Below are 21,643 nucleotides of genomic sequence, written 5' to 3'. Positions count from 1 at the left end.
CATATCCCTTCTAAAAGCTATGGTCTCAGGAGAAAGATCATTAAATATTTTCGCAGGATTCTCCTTAATCCTTAATGTTTCTAGATTTGTTCTGATGACTTTTAATAACTTTTTTAAAATGAAAATTCCAAAATTTTATTAAAATGTCTCTTGGAGGCAATCCAGTTGATTTTTCCTCCCATGCATTCTTTCAAAGTCGCATTGTTGTTGAGGGAATATTGTTCTCAATCATTGTGAAATGTCCTCTGGAAGACTCTTATCCCCATCCTTCTCTTCCAAACCCCTAATCCTTAAGTTCAACCTCCTGCTATGATCCATAATTTTCACCAATTGCTTTTCCATTTACGCTACTGTTGTTTCCAGTCTATATATTCTCGCCACATTAGTTTTTATTCTTCCTTCTGATTTTTCAGTCTTATTCTTTACTGCTTCTATTTCCTTTTGAATATTTTCAATTCTATCTGTAACTTCTTCTTTTACTCCTTCCATCTGTATATTAAATTTCTACATTTCTTTAGTTAGTTTATTATCTATTTCATCATGATTTCCTTTTCCACATTTGTAACAGACTGCTTTTAATATTCTTTAATTCCTCCTGGATTATTCTCTTTTCCTCTTTCAGCCATCCTGTCAGTATTAATACTCTGTAATTGTCTAATTCTTTCCAAACAATGATCATTTGGAATTTTAGATGTTCTTATCCAACTGACATTTCCATTTTTCCTCCCTCCTGGCACTGGTTATTTTCTGATGTTTAAAAAGTTGATTTTGTATACTTTACAATCATGTTTTGTAAATTTCCAACAGATGGCGCCACAATTACTCCAATATCTCCTCAGCTGCTATCTCCAGCTGCTATTAGTTATATAATCAAATGGTCCACGTGGCTTCCACTTTAACTTTTTAGTAATAGATAATAACTTACTTCTTCCAAAACCCACCTCTATCACTTAGAAGGGGAAAAGAAAATAGAAAAAGCTCAACTGCACCCCATCAAAGTCTACCAATGTCAGACCCTCCATTAACCAATGGGGGGGGGGGGAGGGAGAGAAATCTTCAGTTGCATTCTTATCTTCAATTTAACTCATCTATGTCCCATCAGCTTTCACATTCACTGGGTAGGAATCACACATTTAATCTCTCCCAATCCTTAGTTTAATTGTATTTTCCTTCTGAAACAATTACACAGGCCAACATACATTTTGCTTCCTTAAACATTACACCAATTCCTGGGTATATTTGGGATGCTGATTCCAAAAATGGCATCCGTTTTGCCCTATCATGTCTAGTTTTGGAGATATATCTCCACAACTAGACGTGATGGGGCAAAATGGATGCCATTTTTGGAATCAGCACCCCAAATTCATACCAAACCACCACAAGGTTTGGGAAAAACATTTCTGACTTTCAATTTTGTAGGCCTGTGTTAATGGAGGAGAAAGCAGCCATTCAAATATAAAGGGGAGGAAATTGTCTCCATTGTTTTCACCAAATTTCCAGCTTGTCTAATCCTCCCCTTTAACTTTTCCACTTTAATTCTATCGGTTTCTTTACTCAAGTCTCATCATTCAAATTAAGCTGTTCAATTAGGGAGATATCTTCTTATTTGCTCTGGATAAAACTTTATCCCGGCAGGAGATATAAGAGTTTTAGTGTTCATGCCATGCTGCTGGAAACCACACCCTAGCAAATCCCCTTTCCTTACACAAGTGCTTCCCTCTTCCAATTATTTGGCTATAACATTTGATAGAATACCGAAAATTCAATATCATTTGCTTCATTGCATTCTGCATTAAATTACCTATAGCTCTCTTGCTGGCATAATTCCAAGTAGATCTAAAGGGGCATGTCAGGTCCAGCCCCTGTGGCATAGAATTTGGTGCCACTACTGAGGTTCGCCCAAGGCTTTCCTTTGACATACCCTCAGACCAATCTCTGCCCCGATCTTCCCTGGAATGCCTCCTTCACTGACCTACCTGCTCCAATGAGGGCTTGGAATGTTGTTGCCATGCCATTTGCACAAGACCTGGCTAAGCCTGGGCTGTACAGACTGCTTCTACAAAACCCTACATTCATATGTTATCAGTGAGCTCTCCACCAGCACAACAGCTGCAGGACAATCCTAGAGTTTCACAAACGTGCTATAAATCAGGTTTGCGCGCAGCCCTCCCCAACCAGAGCTCTGCAATCTCTTGTGCTGCCAAGCAGCTTAGTTGGTGTGTGACTGGCAATGCCATGATAAGCCCAGGGCATCATAACTCCCAGTTCAGGAACCTCTGCATATAAAATCATTCTGTTGGTGGTAGATACAGAATCTCATTTGACATCTGTAGAACCATTTGCTTCAAGACAGCTGAATGATGTAATTCTGAACGCAGTGACCTGGGAGACTCCCTAAATTATAAGAACACTAGTCAAGGATGTACAGAAGGGAACCATATGATCAAATCCTTGTGTAACAAATCAGGTTGTTACTAAGCTAGCAAAAGGGTAGCTCTGTCCTGGCTTGGCTACAAATGAATCCAGCCAGAGCAAAAACAGAGGCAACATGCTTGTTTGTTTCCAAAACAAACTTCTGCAAGCCCTTCCTGCAGCATTTTTTTTCCTGCCTGCACATTGGCTTAAGAGGTTGAACGTGGCAGCAGGTAACATATTCATCCATATGCATAATATCTGCACCTCCTAAGAATTAAAATTTAATTTCAAAAGTTGCTGTTTGTAGCTAAGTTCTTCCTTAGATCTCCTATAAATGTAGAAGGATTAATGTTAATCCTTTTACACTTAATTAAATTAATGGACTCCATGTTGACAATGTCTAGTGATGTCCCTGTTGCACATGTCAATCCTGTTTTGGGGGATTATTTTCAGCTTGTAGAACCTCAGGATGTGGAGAGGATCCTTTGGAGTGTGAGGCCGTCCACCTGCCCACTGGATCTGTGTCCAGTATGGCTGGTTAGATCTGCCTGGGAGGGACTGGCTGAGTGGACAGAGAGGATAGTAAATTTTTTAGTCATCTTTGAGTGAGGGGGTGTTGCCTCTGGCATTAAACCCTTTGCCCAGCTTTGGCTGGTGCGCCAGCTGTGGCCATACCTGTCTTGGGCGGATCTGGCCACAGTGGTCCATGCCATAGTGACATCAAGATTATTGTAATGCGCTCTATATGGGGCTGCCCCTGAAGACTGTCCAGAAGCTACAGCTAGTGCAGAATGTGGCGGCTCGTGTAGTTGCTGGGGGTCAGCAGTTTGACTCCGTCACGTCGCTACTCCGGCAACTGCACTGGCTGTCCATTCATTTCTGGGGTGAATTCAAGGTGCTGGTTATGACCTTTAAAGCCCTAAATGGCTTGGGACCAGCATATTTGAGAGACAGCCTTCTTCTGTATAGTCTGGTACATTCTCCAAGGTCATCAGAAGGGGCCAGGTTGGTTGTACCATCATTGAAAGTGGTGAGGGGAATGGCGGCCAGAATCAGGGCCTTTTCGGGGGTGGCACCTGCACTGTGGAATTCCCTTCCCTTGAATTGAGAGCAGCTTCCTCATTATTAATATTCCGGCAGGGCCTAAAGACTTTTTTATTCAGGAAAGCCTTCAAGGCACTATAAGGGCTGTGTTTATAAATTTATAAATTATGTCTTTTACTGCATGCTTTTAATCTGCTGCTATGTATTTTATGTTGTTTTTAATTGTTTTTAAGTGTTTTGTAGTTTTAATGTTTATTTGTATCTTTGTTAGCCGCCTTGGGTGCCCTTCAGGAAGAAAGGCAGAATACAAATCTAATAAATAAAAATGTTCCATTGCTTTTCAGGGTGTGTCTATTTTAATACCAGTTGCCTTCTCTTACTGCCCCCCCCCCAGTGCTTCTAAGGATGCAGATGGTTGTAGATCGGGGTACTCAAACTTTCAACTTTAGGGATGCTGGACCTTTAACAGGTGTATAGAAGAGAGAATTTCAGCAGGTGCAGCTTGTCATCTGTGGGATGACAAGTTGCACCTGCTGCAATTCTCTCTTCTATACACTTGTTAAAGGTCCAGCATCCCTAAAGTTGAAAGTTTGAGCACCCGTTGTAAATACTTTCAGTGGGGCATAAACCGCTGAAATACCTTCACATATTCCAAGTACACATGTTATCTTTGTCAGACAGAGCTCGGAGGAAACCGGTTCACCACCTGACACTAGAAGCCAAATCTGCACAGAACGAACTGGCCAGCCTCTCTCTCTGGCATGAAGATGGTTTCACCAATATTCAATTCCACTTTCAGTGCCAATTTGGCAGGTTCTTACGGCAAGCTAAAGCACACAGATTTCTATACCCCACTTCTTTCCAGTGCTGCACAGATTCATCAAGGGCAAAATACATGGTACACTGCTAAACATTTGATTAACAACCATGTGCTGTAGTAGACCTGCCAGGAATCAAGAGTAAGATCATATTGCCACTCCAATGGAATTTACTCATCCTATTTCGTTGTGTTTTTTTTTCCAATGAGAATCCCAATTTGATCCTGCTTTGGTAGGGACTATTTATACAAATGTCTAGGAACCAACATTGTGAAAGGCTAGCTATCTACTTCTGTTTTCACCCCACAGGTCACTTGAACTGCAGGATGAATACAGGAGAGACAAGGCATAACAAACCAGGTTCATCCAATCACTGATTCTGATCTCAACATTAGGATCTCATAATAGAAGATATTGTCAGATAACCTTAATTCTACTAAGAGCAATAACAGATGTGTTTTGCTTAACGAGGGTGTGCACATATCCTGTATGGCTGGGGAGACAATGTAAGGCCCATTCTGTAGTCCAAACTTAATGACACATCTTTTGGAGCCTGGAAAGTGAACTTCTGCAGTAAGGCGGTGAAGAAAAGGAAAAGCTCCATCTTAGCCAGCTGCTCTCCAAGACAAGCTCGCTTTCCTGGAATGGGGAGAGAAGGAGAATAGACATATTGGTTTTACAAATAAGTCGTTAAGAACTGTAAGTAAAGTATTTGTTGGAGTATTAACCTCAGTCTCAGTTTTTATTTCTTACACCAGAGATTTTCAACCAGTGTGCCTAGACAATTGTCAAAAGACTGATGGTGTGCTTTGACAATTTTAGTGCCTTGTCTGTGTGCTGTGAGATGAAAAAAGTTGAAAATCGCAGCCTTATGCAAATAATTTTGTCTTCGTTGCAAGTAGCCTGGTGGCAGTGACAGTGGCATCACTAGGGTTTTCGTCACCTGGTGCGGGAGGCCACCGCCTCAGCCCTATGACGGACCTCCTCCTATGCAGTGGGTGGGGCAACACCCTGGGTAGTGGACATGGTGATGTACAATTGCCCAGCACCTGCTGGTTTTTTCATGGTGACTTGATAGAATATAGATATCTCAACATGGTTTGTTTCATTGCATTTTACATGAAATTATACATCGATTGATATATAAACATGCTATTAATTGAAAATACCAAGTTGTAAAATTTTTTGGCATGTAGTAGTGTAACCCTCTGTGCACATTCCCTGGTGTGGCCCACACCCTCCTAGCAACACCATGTGATAGTAAATCACTTTTGATCACAAGAGGAGCTTTCTTTTACCTGGGTCACTGTGCTCTGCTTACCAACCACACACACAGGAAATAGCCATGTTAGCTACAACTTTTGATACAATGAACTCTGTTTTGATGACAACGGATCACACAGGAAAACTACTGCTATCTCCTTCACAGCATTAAAAAAAAACAACCATTCAAATGTACCTTGATAGAAGAAGAGATGAAAATCACATTCTGCTTTTATTGACTGCCATCCCATGAACACTTCCCTGAGAGTAAGCCCTTCTGAACACAATTGGATTTACTTCTGAGTAGACATGCAGATGACTGTGCTGTCCAATTTCATTCATGACATTCTTCCTAAATAGGTGTACAATGGTGGACCGGAGACTCCTCCTATACCTTACAGCAGTGGTTCTTAAACTGATGGGTCGCGACCCACCAGTTTATGTAAAGGCTCCCCCCTTCCTTTAAGAGGACTCCCTAAGTAAGTTTTTGCAGGGGAGGAATGAGGGCAGCGACACAATCCCCCAGGATTGCATCCCTAAGTGGGAGGTGAGAGGGCTGCTTTTACTCACATAGGGCTGCAGCAGGCTTCAGGAGGTGCGGGGAGCCCTGCGCACCCCTCTGCAGGGCTCCCCAAGGCTTGGAACGTTTGGAAAAAGCAAGCACAAAGCACTTCTAGTTGCCAGGACATGCTTTGCGATCACTCATTTTGCAGAGGGCTGCACAGGGCTTCCTGCACCACCTGCAACGTCCTGCAGGCCTGTGTGAGTAAAAGCACCCCTTTCGCCCTCCCCTTAGCAATGTGATCCTGGGGATTGCATCACTGCCCTCGCCCCTCCCCAACAAAAACATATACAGGGAGTAAGTCTTCCTAAAGGTTTGAGAAACCCTGCCTGACAGAGAAAGGTAGCAAATTAAATGCTGATTGAAACAGACAGGAAGTGTGAATTGATTGAAGTAGTAGAGGAAATGAAAAAGATGTATCATATTGAGATCATGGAGGATGAAGGCAGGGCCTCTGAAAGGAATTTTATCAGGGGGTACAAAGTTTCTTTTGGGCCCCTTCCCAGAGATGGGGAGGGCAAAACAGGAGGAAAGGTGGCAACAGCTGGAATGATCTCTGGAATCCAGGTCTACTGGACTTCCTAACGCAGAGCCCAGGTCTATCTGCCCATGTGGCATCAGCAACTTGATACAGTAAAATGGAAAACTAAACACACTCCTAAGTCTCTCTAAAATCTTTTAAAAATATAAAATCATTGCCAAAAAAAATTAGCATATTTGTATTTAGGCTCACACTAGAATGAAAAGTGTTCTGTACATACCAAAATTTGCTTCTGCAGCAGTTGTAGCCCCACAGCTGTGTCCCTGAGCTCCTATACACCCCTTCCTGGCAAGCTATTCCACAAGCCAAGGAGTTATTGTCGCAGGCCAGTTTCCTCCCAGTGTTAATTTGGCACAGTGTTAAGGAGTGTCATGTATGCATTCTTTGGTCCAGCATATATGGCTTGCCAACAGCTGCAGTAGCTGCAGCCACAAGCTCATGGTAGTGTCCCCAGCATCCCATGCGGGCAGCAAGTCTGAGTAGATAGGAAAAGGTAGGATCCCAGGAAATTTCTGGGCCCCCTCCTTTGGCTCCTGGGTCCCTTTTTTGACCCTGGGCCCAGGTACAAATTATCCTCTTTAACCCCCTCTCCTAGATGGAGGACTCTTCTTGAATGGAGGACTATTGTATGTGGGGGCACTGATCAGTTGAGGGCATTTCAGAATGTTGACATAGAAGGTTATATGTTATTTCTTGCCTCCCTTCTAATTCCCAAACTTTTAGAGATGTAGGGTGCAATCCTAACCCCTTATGTCAGTGCTTTCCAGCACTGACATAAGGGCAGTGCAGCTCTGAGGTAAGGGGACAAATATTCCCTTACTTTGAGGAGGCCTCCATGCATGACACCCAACTGCAGGATGCAGCACACGCCCCACTGGCACCGCTATGCCAGTGCTGGAAAGCACTGACATAAGGGGTTAGGAATACGCCCGTAACAACATGAAACATGCACACATAGTCATCAAATTTAAGGCATTTCTGCCCATGGTTGCAGATACACAACAGGGCTCAAATATGTGCACTTGTGGACTAGGCAGAAATGGGTTAATATTAGTATTAAACCTATATTGACTTGGCAGATAATGCATACAACTGGAACAAGACAGGATTCCATAGAGCAAATTGTGTGTAACACAGAGCATCTATTGCTCAGGCTCAGCTGTGTTGCAAGAAAAAAAAAGCTCTACCTGCTCTGTGAGTACCCAACATTGCAGGCATACTGGAAACCAGGGGAGAGACTCTCTCTACCGCCTGTACCTGACTCAGCATTTGTAGGTGATCCGTTGATTCTTACCTGCAGAGAAGGGCATGAATGCTTCCTTCTTCCTGAATTGACCATTTTCCAGGAAATGGTTAGGGTTAAAGACATCAGGGGTTTCCCACTCATCCTTATCAAACAATATGGATGTCAAGTTGGGGAGCAAAATGGTTCCCTGCCAAAGAAGAAACAGAGAAGGATATAAACACATCAGGGAACTCCTAGTAAAATAGCCTGTAAATCTACTCCAGGTGCACCCACCCCGCTATATGTGTGGGTTCCATATCCACAGTTCACTTATCCATGGTTCTCAATACTCACCATTGAGCTCACGACTAACCTCTCTGTTTTCCAAATGCTTTGCAGAACGCAGCTCTCTCTTCCTTTTGCTTTGGAACAGGAAGGAGACAGGGAGAACCTATTCCAGTCGCTGCTAGAGGAAAGCTACGTGAGGCGACAGTGTGAACACTAACTGGAAGCGGACAGCAGTAAGAATGCTAAACTCCTGTTTGCATTCTCAATGTTGCCCCCTATAGCGTTCATCTAGCAGCTACTAGTTTGTGTTCTGCAAAATGTTTTCAAAACATGAGTTGTGAATGAGTTGTGATGGGGGAATTTAAACAGGGTTCGCTGTTATCTGTGGTTTCTGGTATATGTTGTAGCAGCAAGAATCTAACGTCTGCCAGTAACAGGACATGCCAGTACTAACCTCCTAGACTTCAATCAAGAAGAGACATGTTCAAGGTCCCACTTTTCCAGGAAGCCTAATGGGTGACCTTGGGCCAGTCACCATTTTTCATCCTGAACTATCTCATGGGGTTAACTGGAGAAAGGGCAAGGTGCGCGCGCACAGAGGAGTGCACAACTTAACAACCTTCCAGTTAATGATTACATAGACAATGGTGGTCAAAGCACAGCAAAGAGGCTCTTAATGCAAAGAAGAGGCAATTGGTCTCCAGTAGCCATGCAGCGGAATGTTTGGCAGGGAATGTCTATTTACACAAAGGCATTTGATTGGGCTGAATGTTTTCTTAACCTAATCTCAAAACAATGGGGATTGAAGAATGTATCCCTGTCATTAAATGGAGCACACCTGTATAATGCAATTTATGTCAGGTAAACAAAGCTAAAACTTGCAATTTCAATTTTTCATGCTATATAAATATCTAAAAAGTTTTTATCAATAAAACATTTACAATGCACACTTATCTGGTAGTTAAGTCCAAGTTATCGCAGTGAATGTATGGCAAAACATACATAGGATTACACAGTTAATGTGGCTTACGTGTTATACAGGTGGCCCTCAGTATCAGTGGCTCTGGTATCCATGAATCCACTTATCTGTGGTTCCCTGTAGCCCCCTGCATGCCAATTATCTTAATTTATGTTCACAATAGTTGTGCAAAATACCTCTTGCTATAACCAAGCAAGCAGGCATGCAGCCCCTTACAATTACTGTACATCTCTTGCTTTAACAGACAAGCAAGTAGGCAGGCTAGAAGGAACAGTGAAAGATAACAAGAAGCAGAAACAGGAAGTTAATGTTACCTGTCTCTTCTAGCCTGCCTGCTTGCGCCACCAGTAAGTTCACCCCAAGATATGCTCACCCAGCAATCAATCTAGAATTGATTCATGCAAGCAAACACACGGTAGGAGAAGGCAAGGAGTCTCACGGGGGTATTAATTAAATGGGACCTGGAAGATTCTTTCGGATCTCCCAGAACACGTTCAGATGGATTTAGCATATCTTCGTCCTGCTTGCATCCCAACATTCTTGCAACTTTTCTTGTCAAGAAAATACCAAGACCAAAACAAACACTTCTGGTTCCATTTGTCACAGTCTTTCAGGAACGGCCAGGCCTTCAACTGAGTGCATATACTTTTGTCTGCCAATGACAACCATGACAATGGTATGACACACCACAGTTTTGGCACCTCTAGGGAACAGTCAACAAAGAGAAGAACTGTACATTGTCTGAAGTACTTACTTTGGGTACACGAAACCCAGCCAGTTCAGTGTCATTGGTGGCCATCCGGGGAACATTCAAAGGCACAATGTTACTTATTCTTTGAACTTCATGAACAACCGCATTGGTATAAGGCATGCTGTCTCTGTCCTCCATTCTTGGCTGGCGGGACTGGCCAATCTCAGAGTCTATTTCACTGTGGACTCTTGCTACAAAGAAAGTAACAATGCAAGAAAAAACAAAAATTTGAACCATCTGACACACAGGTTTCATTACAAAAGGTGGGACTGTTTAAAGAATGATGAATGTACAATTTGCAACATTGTACATAAATTTGCTTGGTTTTCATTTACCCAAAAAAGCCTGCCTCTTACGTGCCAGGAGAAGCATATGTCATTAAGAACAAATATTTGCTGCACATTACATGTGCGTCTTCTAAATAAGCAACTGAATCATACTTCATATTCTGTGCAGTGCAATCCGATCTTGCAGTGGCAGAGGCAGGCCAGGAGGCCTGCACTGTATCCAGCGCAAAACTGGGGCCCAAAAAGGCTCAGCCAGAGACAAGTGGAAATTTTTCCTCTTGCCCCCAGGTAAGCTACCACAGCCCCAATGGGTCTCTTTGGACTTATGCCACGTCCAAAGGTGGCATAAGTCAGAGGAGAGCAGAGTGGCTTGCAGCCCCTCCATGCTGCTCAGGGAATGGGGTTCGGATCCAGCATAATAGCTACGTTCCAGCCCTGCCTCCTGCTCCCTGCCGCCCCTGGGACAGCCCTTCATTCACCCTCCCCCTGACCCAGAATGCCTCCCTCCCTCCTTCTCCCTGCCATCCACAGACCCTTGTGTTGGCCAAGCTTGGCCGATGCAACCCTCCCTGCCTGAGTTGGCTTGGAGGCTAGATTCAGCCTCCTTGGGCTGGCACGCATTCCTGCGCCGGCCAGCTGACTCTCATGGAGGCGCAAACATGCTTTGAGCTGGCACAAGGGACTTGTGCCAGCCCAAGGTGCAGTCAGGATTGCACCCTTAATGTACTATATAGGAAGTTAAGCATCTATAACCACGAGACACAAGTCTGTGATATTTGAAGCTCTGCTGTGGTTAAGAAGAATTGTTGAATGCGACAAAATTATGCACACATATTAACTACAGAATATATAGAAAACATTGTAATATATTATATTCTAATAAAGAATAATTATAGAAATGTTATCATTGAGATTGGAGGGAAACAGTCTACTGAAGCCACACTACAGCATTGTATTGGAGACTATAAATTAATGAAAGGCAAAGGAGTAATTATTACGATTCTACCCTGAATTTCTGGATTAAGTGCCATATACAGTAGAGCCCAGCGCAGGGTTGTAGAAGTCGTTTCTGTTCCAGCAAAAAACAGATCAAGTGTTGAAAATAACAGGTTTTGTTCATGGAAACTGGAAGCAGCATCATCCTTTAACACACACACAAACGTAGCAGTGGGTTAAACTGTCACAAAAACATCACCCCCAACATTCCTATCAGTGGCTGGAGCTCACTGCTGCAGTGCGGAGGCTTGGAGAGGGGCTGTGAGCCTCAAGGACCCTCTGGGAGTCTTCATAATCCTTCCAGGTATGTTACCGTGCCCCTGGATCCTCGTGGCGCCACCTGTGCTGCTATGCTGTCAGGGCACCCCCCCACCCCCACCCCACAGCCTCTTACAGGGTTCTTAACTCCTTTGGAGGAGTCTAGGAAGCCCTGGCTTAGACAAATCAGTTGACCAGTCTAAAGGTTTGCTTCTCACATCTTAAGAAATGAGTTTGCTTTAATTTGCCCATTACCTTGGCCATTTCATTGAGATAAGCATCAATGAAGTCTCTAGTTTCAGATGGATTCCAATCCTCTTTGTGCTTTTCAATCATTTCTTTCACAAAAGCTTTCAATTGTTCCCAGTTTTTAAAGATAGTCTGATGAGGTCCTGGTAGGTACTTCATTATGGTTGGAAAGGTATCATACACCTAAGGAAAACCAAAGTTATATAGCGCAGAGGGGAAAACATCAGAACTTCTAGGAAACCTTGTAGAACTGCTGTATATCTCTGAGGTGTCCTTAACCAGAGAAATATTGATTTGCTGGACTCTCCAGCCCACTGCCATTATGTGAGGTTTTTCTTTTTTTTCTCCAGTACCCTCAGGTCAACACTTTAACTTTATTTGAAGCAGTAACAATATAACCAAACCAAGTGGGTTATTTTGAAATAACATAATCAATTAAAAAACACCGCTCTTAAACCAGTGCTTCTGCTTAAGCCATATTGCTTTTTGGCAGAATTTTTCCATTTGGTTCATCACAAGTAACATTCTGTTTGAATGAGGCCTCAGACCTCTCTGTCCTCTCTCTTACTCACATAAGAGCATAAGAACAGCCCCACTGGACCAGGCCATAGGCCCATCTGGTCCAGCTTCCTGTATCTCACAGTGGCCCACCAAATGCCCCAGGGAGCACACCAGGTAACAAGAAACCTGCATCCTGGTGCTCTCCCTTGTGTCTGACATAGCCCAACTGCCCCTTTCCCAACTGCCAACTTCCGACTCCTTTACTCACAAGAAATTCTACCCCTCATCACTTTCTCTAAAATCACATCTCCTATCACCACTAATCCTAAAGGATTTTTACTTCAGAATCAGATAATATGAGTCCTGTGTTTCATAGTCACCCTGGAACTTCAAGCTCTAATTTCTCAGAGCTTGATTTTTTAAACTTCCATGTCAACATTATAGAGATACATTAGGCAAGGTTGAAAAATGAATCTAAATTAACATACTGCTCAGTTTCACCACAACATCACACTCCTATCAAAGAAGCACATCCCCTGCACTGGCCCCAGGGTGTCACACATATGCCATAAGGCATGTTTGTGCCACTGAGTGAGGAGGGAGGCCAGCGCACGGTTGTCACTGTGGCCAGCCGAAGTCACACTGGGCTAGCACAGGAGGTAAGGCTGCACTTGCCAAGTCAGGCTGGAGCAGGGGTTTGGGGAGGGCAGGGGGAGGATGGACCCACGGGCGGTCCGCAGCCGAGCGGGCGGTGGGGCCAGGATCTGGCACTTGTACCAGATCCTAACCCCAGTCCTGGGAAGCCTAGAGCAGCTCTTTAGGTGGTGTGGATCTGAGCAGCCCCATTAGGGCTGCTGATAATTACCCAGGGGAAGGGCAATGAATTTCCCTTGCCTCAGGCTGAGCCATAACCAGCCACAGCCCCTGTTGGATACAAGGTAGGCCAGCTGGTCTACCCATTGCAGCACAGGTTAAGATGGGGCTGTAAATTACCTGAACTAATTATAATAACTGCTGTCATTAGTGTTTGCAAGCAGTTTATGAGGCCTTAATCACACTCCGATCAGAGCTTGAACTCTGTTCTTGTCGGCTGAATGGAAATGGCTCCTCTGAGCAAGCTCCGTGTCACCCAAACAGGAAGAATCTCTTGAAACCTAAAAGTGAACAGTATAAAGCAATGCATCCAAAACTGTGAGTTGGGATCTGCTGGTAGGTTGCAACCTGATTTTTGGTGGGTTGCCAAAGGGCGATGGAAAAATCAGATAACTAAGGGCGCAATCCAGAGTCATGCTTGGGCCGGTGCAAGTCCCAGAGGTGGCGCAAGTCTGTGGATACCCATTGGGGCTGCAGTGGCTTGCACTGCACCTATGTCAAGCCCAGAGGCTATTCAAAAATCAGATACTGTAGCTGCTAATTCCCCTGTAGGATCTCAGCTGCTGCAGTTTGTAAGTATGTGCAAATATAGGGGGATAAATGATTGTGGGCGCAATCCAAACCTTTAGTAAAGCATGTTTGCGCCTCCTCGAGGGGAAGCCAGGCCAGCACTCCAAGAAGCGCCGGCCTGCGGAGGCTGACAGACGCCTCCGTGCCGGCTTCCCCTCTGGTGAAAAGTTAGACGTGGGGGGACAGGGAGGAGGAGGGAGGGAGGGTGATGGATGGCCCCTGGGGCAGGCAGGCAGGTGGGTGAGAAGGAGGCGAGGCTGGGATTCAGCAGTAATGCTGGATCCCAACCCCCGTCCCTGGGGAAAACAGAGTGGCTTCAAGCCGCTCCACTCTCCTCGGACATGTGCCTCCTCAGGAGGTGGCACAAGTCCGAGAGACCCATTGTGGCCAGCACATACACAAGAAAAGTTTCCCTTTGCCTCTGGCTAAGCCGCTGCTGGTCACAATCCTGCGGTGGATACAGCGCAAGCCTCCAGCGCAAGCCTCCTCCTAATCATTTTCGACTACCTCGACCACAGAGATGTCACTGAAAATGGCACTTCCACAATGAGTTTTCTACTTCTCATCTCCAATGTAAAAACTGCAGATCATACCTTGTACCTGGCATGGGACGCTACCACAAACAATACAGGCAGCCCAACCCTTCCTAAATGCCCCCATACTGAGGCACCAGCGCATCATGGCTTGCACTGCATCCCGAGGAGAATTTAGGAGGTGAAAAGTCTCTTTGGGGAAAGGGGACAGCCTCAGGGAAAGCCCCAGCCTGTGCAATGGGTCTACTGAGACCCACACCAGCTAAATCGTTGGTGCAAGTCCACACTGACCTGTGTTGGTTGATCAGGCACCAATGCGCTGCTGCCACAGATTTCACCCCTCCTGGGCCCAATCCACCCAACTCCACCCCACCCCCTGCCCTGTTATGCCCCCTTCCCACTCCTGCATTGCTCAGTGTGGAGTTGACCCGTTCTAGTGGCCATCACTCCTTGCACTGGCAAGAAGGCTTCAACTTAATGCGCATGCATGTTTGTTTGGAACTCACCACAGGGCTGCCATTTATCTTAGTAATCCCGTGCTGAGCACAAATCATAAAATAATTCTTTAGCTCTGTATACAGAGACAGACCAATTTTCCAACATTACTTGGTCCTTCCATTTTAGCATGGTAGAGGAACATGGTTGAATATTCCTTTCCATAGACCACTTTGAGCCCAATCCTGAGCTGCCCAGGAGCACAGCTGTGGCAGCACCAAAAATGACTGCCGCCACATCCTGCACACCCAAGGCAGACTTTGGTCCCCTTCCCCCAGGTAAAGCAAGTAACCCCACAATGGGGCTATGCAATTCACCACCAACCAAAAAGTTGGCGGTGAGATAAAAGCCTCCGTGCCAGGTAGCGAGCCTGATGCAGAGGCTTTGGATCTGATGAAGCAAAGCTCCACCAGCCTCTCCTCCCTCTCTCCCCAATCCCTCCCCTGGCACGCCTTCCCCTGCCCTCTACCCGCCTCCCTGTCACGCCTTCTCCCCACCATCTCCCCGCCCTCTGCCCGCCTCCCCCTCCCCGGAATGTCTCCTCCCCGCCTCCCCCCACACCCCCATTTTCGTGTCCGCTGCTCGGCAGTCTGTGTGACCACTAAGTGGCGGATACCAGGTGCCTGCCGGGTGCTAGCCGAGCACCAGCCAGCGCAGAGCTTAGAATTGGGTCGGCATGTAAGCTGGCACACGGAGCTCAGGATTGGGCTCTTAGTGATCTACTCTCATTGAAAAGCAGAACATTAAAATTATTAATAAGGCTGCCTGTTATTTTAGCATGATAGAGGAACAGGGCTGACTATTCCTCATGTAAAAACCAACTCCTTGCCTCTGGAAAGCTAACAGAGGATTCTAGCCTGCTGATCTGCTTGATGTGCAGCGAGTTTTGACCATGAGGGGACATTCAAACATGCAGTTTCTCCTTGCAGTCTTTAGAAGGCTGTAATAAATATTTTTTTCCTAAAAGTTCTCAAGGAAGCTGTACCTGGCTCCAGATACTTCCCTGAAGGACTACTGATTGATCCAATATCTGCAGTAATTTCTGGAAACGATGATCATGGTAATCAAAGCGGTCCCCAAAAACAATGGAACAGATGATATTTGAAACAGCATTATTTATCTGAAAATGAGGGTCAAATGGCTGCCCTGGAAGAAGAAAAAAAGCATTAGAGAAGCTATGAGACTGCTTATGACTTCCTTGTTACAAAAATACAGCATGAAGACACTGCAGGGAGAGGATCATTGATAAGAATAAAGCATGTATAGGGCAGTGATAGTAATTCAGAAACATAAAAACATGAAGTGAAAGGCAGAAACCTTAAGCATTAGCAACACCTGGCTACCTGTCCTCAAAAATGTGAGGATATGTGGCTTTAAGAACATGCAGAGTGACAGGTAGGAAGAGTTGCCAGATTCTCCTTTAAGAATTCAGTCAAGACTCAGATGATCCCTTAGTCTAGTGGTTCTGAAATTGTGAGCCGTGTCCCCCTGGGGAGCCATGGAATCCTTGCAAAAAACTCAATGTATAAGATTGATACCTAATGGGGAGCTGTGACCAATGGCCCAGTAGGTCAAGGGAGCTGCCATTTTGGGAACCACTGCCTTAGTCAATTAGGGTCATGTGGAAGCACTGTCAATTAACTATTTAGTTTAGCAAGTAGTCAAGCCTACCATCTATATAAGTGCACCTTTTCCCCAGAAGACCAGGACAGCATAGAGTACTCTGGTGCTCCTACACCTGTAAAATGCCTGCCAAAGTTGCAGGAGAAACATCAAGAGATACAGTTTTATTGGACCACAGCTATCAAGACTGAACAGCTTTCATATTATTAATTTATTCATTTTTTAAATCAAGCTCGGAAACAAGAGTACCATGGGATCTATGGAGAATGTGAAAAATGAACACAGTGCTGTGATGTTTTCAAGTACGCATCAGTCTTCAATGTAGCTTAGGCAGGGATTACCCCAGAATGACACTGGTGAAATACTACAGATTGGCTGTAAGATTCCCACAATGCATTCAAGGGATTAGTGTGACACTTGCTAAGGAAAAATGCACATATAGGCAGCAGTTCCCAAATGTCTTTTGAGGTGGCCTCCTCTTTCTGGCTCTCCCAGACACTACCATCTTTGTTCACTCAGTGTCTTGGGGGATCCAAGATGGTGGCACACAGTAGAGCTGGAAGAAGAGACCATCAGGGACATTCCATGACACCCCTGTGATTTAACCTTGGAACCCGAGGGCACTGCAGTGCACAGTTTGGCACAGCTTTCCAACATATTCAATGGAACCATCAGTCAGCATATTGACAAGCAGAAATAGGAGAAATCAGACTTGCCAGAATGGCATTTGGAATGATCAAGGATTGTCCTCATCAGAGACAGAATTAAAAGAATGAACCTATATCTAAAATGATGGTCTTGCAAATCTAGACAGAGCCCCACGGTAGCATTGGCTCAATATCAGCAGAAACTCTACAAACCACAGAGGAAAAAAGCCTGTGGAGCTTTTCACTGATGTACTCCACATTATCATGTGGCAACAGATCAAAGTTACATTTGGACCTTGGAGTATAACAGAGCTTTATACCACAGCTAATATAATTGTGGGGCTTGTTCATTTAAAACAGCAATCTATGGATTTCAGAAGGCATTGGCACTGCTTCTTACCTTTCTCATCTTCAATTGCATCTGCCAGGTATCTGCTCTCATCCTGTATTCGTTCTTCTAAACTTTTCTTCCCCAAACCAAAGTTTCTGAGAGTCGATAAAGCAAATCGTCTTTGTTGTTTCCAACTAAGTCCATTAGAAGCAAGCAGTCCTGTATGGGAAGGGTTAACATTAACACTGCACTCTACCTGGAACCAATTAAGCCTGCAAATTGGTTCCAGGGCACCAAATACTCTTTACACGTAACCACCATGAAAGCTAGCTACATTGGATTCAAGTACTAGGACCAAGAAACATACACTTATCGTTTCTCCATGTGCATTATGTTTACCTTTGTACTTTTGTAATAAAACTATAATCTTTTATTAAAAGTTATCTTTCTCTCAGTCTCTTAAGCAAAAGCGAATTTCTCTGCATTACGCCGTCTTGTTATCCAGCCTGCGATCCTGAGGTTCCAATAAGAGCAGTGTAATAATTCCCCTAAACAAAACAGCCCTTTTGGTAACAGGGGTGCACCCTCCAGTCCCTGCAGCAGCGTTCCTGTGTGCAGGGAGCCCTGCGCAAGCGCCTGCAGGGCACCCCACGTCAGGGAAAGAAAGAGTGGAGTGATCTGCTCTGCTTCCGCAAAAGCCAAAGCGGAGTGCAATCACCCCCCTCTCCCTTTCCCTGACCTGGGGCGCCAAAGGTTGTGCAGGGCTCCCCACAACCCCGGGAGGCTGCAGGAGGCTTGAGCAAGTGCACCCAAGCCCCTGCACCCCTGAGCGGTGCGATCCTGCGGATGCGCTGCTACCTTCCCACTGTCTCCTGGCTGCCCCGCCCCTTAAGGGTGGGGCGTCACAATACCCCAGTTTGAATTCCACTGAATTAAGCTATTCTATTTGCTTACTTATTCCCCCTGCTAACTGGGTAAGAGGTACTTTTTTCTGGTGTTCCTTCTGCATTTTTTTAGACTGTGAACCCTTCTGAAACAAGGAGCCATCAGGAATTGACTTCTGGCAGTGGAGAAGTGCTTTTGCACTATTTTGGGTCTCCTCCAGTGCAATATTTAGATTAAATGAAAAATGAAGGGTCATTTACACTTTTTCATTAATGTTTGATTTGACCATTAGGCAGAGCATTGTCAGTTGCCTTTGCTAGTGTAATGTACCACTGCTTTGAGTATTATTCCATCACTACAAGCAGCTAACTATAGTTGTTTTACACAACAGCAAAGTTGGGTTTGGCATTCAGTGTACACAGAAGTGCGAGGCACAGGTAATCCAGATTCAGGGATCCTCTGTGACATGTGTTCAGATTGATGTCATTCTTTTCATTTGAAAAACTGACCTACACATCACTTGGTACAATCCCTTTCGGTAAAATAATCCGACATATTTTCCTTTCAGACTTGAGAAGAGTCAGCAATTGAACCAAAAAAGGCCCTCACCGAATTTCCCAGTTATCTCATTCGTGAGAGGAAATGGTGGACGATCGAGGAAGTTTTCACCCTGGTGGACAAGAACTTCTTTCACCAGAGGCAGTCCATTCACCAACACAACCCACTCACTTCCAAACTGCATGCTGAAGACATTGCCATATTTTTCTGCAATCTGATGGGAGAAGGGGAGGAATGTTCATGAGATGATTAAATTTCATATTCGTTTTGTTTGTTGAGTGCCTCAAGTATGTCTGTAAGATAGGGGAACCTAAGTTGCTATTGGAATGTGGGTGCAATACCACCTGCAGGACTCTGGTGGGCAGTGTACTGTTTAGACACCTGAGACTCCTTACCTGCCCTCTCTGGTGTCGGTAGGACATCTGCCCTTTTATGATGATTTCTCCTGCCTCTTGCACCCTGATCAATGACTTAGCACTATGCAGGCTCCTATGCTCTGTCCTTGGATGACAGGCCGCCACAGTTGATGGGCACCCACCAGAAAAGAACAACTATATAGATCTCTGTTCCTCTGATACTTCAAAAGATGCCAATATTTGTAGAAACTGTAGGTAAAGTATTTCATTTGAAACTTTAACTGCCTCTGCTCCTGGGTGTTTCACAATGTAACTTGGATGGGGAAAAATTGTCCAGATTAGGTTGGATTAGCCCTTTTGTTCCCTATGGTGGCACGATCGTGGTGACCGGATTGCTACTATTGCCCTGCCCTTTAAGAGGCAGCGACAGAAGTTCCCTGGCTGGGGTGATGTAACACCCCAATTTGGCAAACTACAATATATCATTGAAATATCCTAAAACAGTAATTGCCAAACTGTGGGATGGGATCTGCCAGTGGAACAGAACCTGATTTTTGGGTGGGTTGCAAAACTGGTAGCTTGGAAGGAAAATGTACTGAGTCCTATGTAAATTGAAACGGAGCCACATGCACATGTTTACTCGTGAGTAAGCAACCATACATCAGTCCACTTCAAAGATCAGACAGAGGTGAACGCAACACCACCAGAATGGACCCAATCCAATGAAAGCAGGCTGTAACAAACCTTCCTTCTCAAGAAGGAAGTCTCCCCCCTCCAAGATGATTAGGAAAATGTATTGATCTCTACAGAAAGGGAAACTGAGCCACATATGTGTGTTTGCTCATGAATAGGCAAATGTCCCTTTGCTCTTATCAAAGGCAACACAAAGGGGAATACAAGGTCCCCAGAATGGTCCGATCCAATGAACATGGAGCTCAACAAATGCTCCAGAAGCCCCTTCTCACCATAGTAAAAAGGATAAAAACAGAGGCTTCAGTTGCTGGTAAAGTGAAACTACTTTACCTTCTTTTTTTTAATCTGATAGAGATTAATTTTTAAAAATGGGTCCCTGTACTAAAAAGTATTGGAATGAAAAGTTGGGGAACTCTTTAGGAAAAGGCAAAACCTGTACAATCTAATTAGCATGGCAAATAATTTATGGGCATTATTTAAAAGGCCATGAATTCAGAAGGTTAAAAAAAAAAAAAAAGGAAGTTCCACCAGGAAGCCTCTAAAGGGGGAGCAATTGATAAGACAAGAGGGAAGATTTCCATTAAGTGGATGCCATTACTGAGAAGGCCCTATTTCTTGCTGCCATCCCTCTCATTGCCATGGGTGACAGCCCTTGTTAAAGGACCTCCTCTGATGACTGGAGGGGATGAGCCAGATTATACAAAAGTAAGAAGTCTCTCAAATACCCTGGAGCCTCCATTTGAGGCCCCTGTGCCTCTGTGTACCAAATGATAGCAATAAACAGTGGAAGACTTCTGCCTTCATGACCGGTTTGTGGCCCTGGACGGCTTGTGGGCTTTCCAAAAGCACCTGGCCTGGCTATAAACAGAATGACTAGATGGGCCCTTGGGCTGGAGATTCCAAGAAACATGTTTTCTCTTAATATCAAATATCACTCCAAACCTATGATCAATATTTTGGGGCAGGGGAAGGTAACTCTTCAAGCATTCTTTATAGGGCAATCTCTGGGGTTCAGTGGAAGGATGGGGACAGGGACTTGTCTGTTGAAAGTGTCCCTTTCCACCACCTTACCTGTTGCATAGAGAGATGAAGCTTCCTGAAATCCACACTGAACATGTTCCCCAGAACTGGAAGAGCCATCGGCCCTGGAGGGAAGCCTTTGGGCCGTCTCCTTTTCAAGTAATCAGCAACGAGCAGAAAGGAAGCCAAGAACAGTAGAACCTCTGGCAAAGACAGGGATTCCCAGAGTACGGACAGCAACTGCAACAGCATCTTGAGTCCTGTGCTGCCTTGCCAGGACAGAATCTACTGCCGTCTATGAAGAGGAGATGATTCTGAGCCAGCAAGTGCAATCTGCGTCTGCTTTCTGTGAAACTGTTGCAATGATCTGGGCTGCTGCTACTGATGATGTAAGAGAGCAAAGTTTGCAGGCTGGTCACACCCACAAAGAGGGCCATTGAAGGTTGCCCATTAAGGAAATGAAAGCGGATTTTCCTTTGTTGGTAAATCTAAGCCAAAGAGAGAGGGGTCATGTTCTGGATTGGAACCTTTCCTCCTGTTTTCAAAGGGAACTGTTGCCAGACAGGTTTCAGAACAGTCATCCTGAAAATGCTTCCTTTCCTGCTCACGGAGAAGTTTGCCTGTGGCTACGCAGGAGAGTATTGCATATGCAATAGATATAGAGTTCAGACCAACACCCTCTGAGTTCAGACCAACACCCTCTGTCAGCAGTGATCTTGGAGCTCAAGAAGATGGGTCTTACTTCCAAATAAATAGGATTATGGTTGAACTATGAGTGTGAAAGAGTTTGCCCACTTCCAATAAATCTTGGCCCCTTTTTGTCTATCCTATTTTTGGGTTTTGAATCTGCCTTGCAGCAACTGATAATCACAAGTGTAATGG

General features: G+C 44.8%; 1 protein-coding gene across 1 annotated transcript; it reads right to left on the bottom strand.

Annotated features, from left to right (window-relative positions):
• Nucleotides 1-4,740: 4,740 nt before the first annotated feature.
• CYP2J2 (cytochrome P450 family 2 subfamily J member 2) lies at nt 4,741-21,013 on the bottom strand. Its single transcript, XM_066624599.1, has 9 exons — nt 20,813-21,013; nt 18,744-18,906; nt 17,319-17,468; nt 15,634-15,794; nt 11,683-11,859; nt 11,180-11,315; nt 9,890-10,077; nt 7,938-8,076; nt 4,741-4,916 (listed from the first exon to the last, which is right to left on the bottom strand). Exons 1-9 carry the CDS (start codon nt 21,011-21,013, stop codon nt 4,741-4,743), a joined length of 1,491 nt encoding a protein of 496 aa, XP_066480696.1.
• Nucleotides 21,014-21,643: the final 630 nt, after the last annotated feature.

The sequence above is a fragment of the Tiliqua scincoides genome, chromosome 4, assembly GCF_035046505.1.
Source record: "Tiliqua scincoides isolate rTilSci1 chromosome 4, rTilSci1.hap2, whole genome shotgun sequence".
NCBI classification, from domain to species: domain Eukaryota; kingdom Metazoa; phylum Chordata; class Lepidosauria; order Squamata; family Scincidae; genus Tiliqua; species Tiliqua scincoides.
Note: the sequence above shows the minus strand (reverse complement) of the source record. Positions and strands in the feature narration are given on the sequence as shown.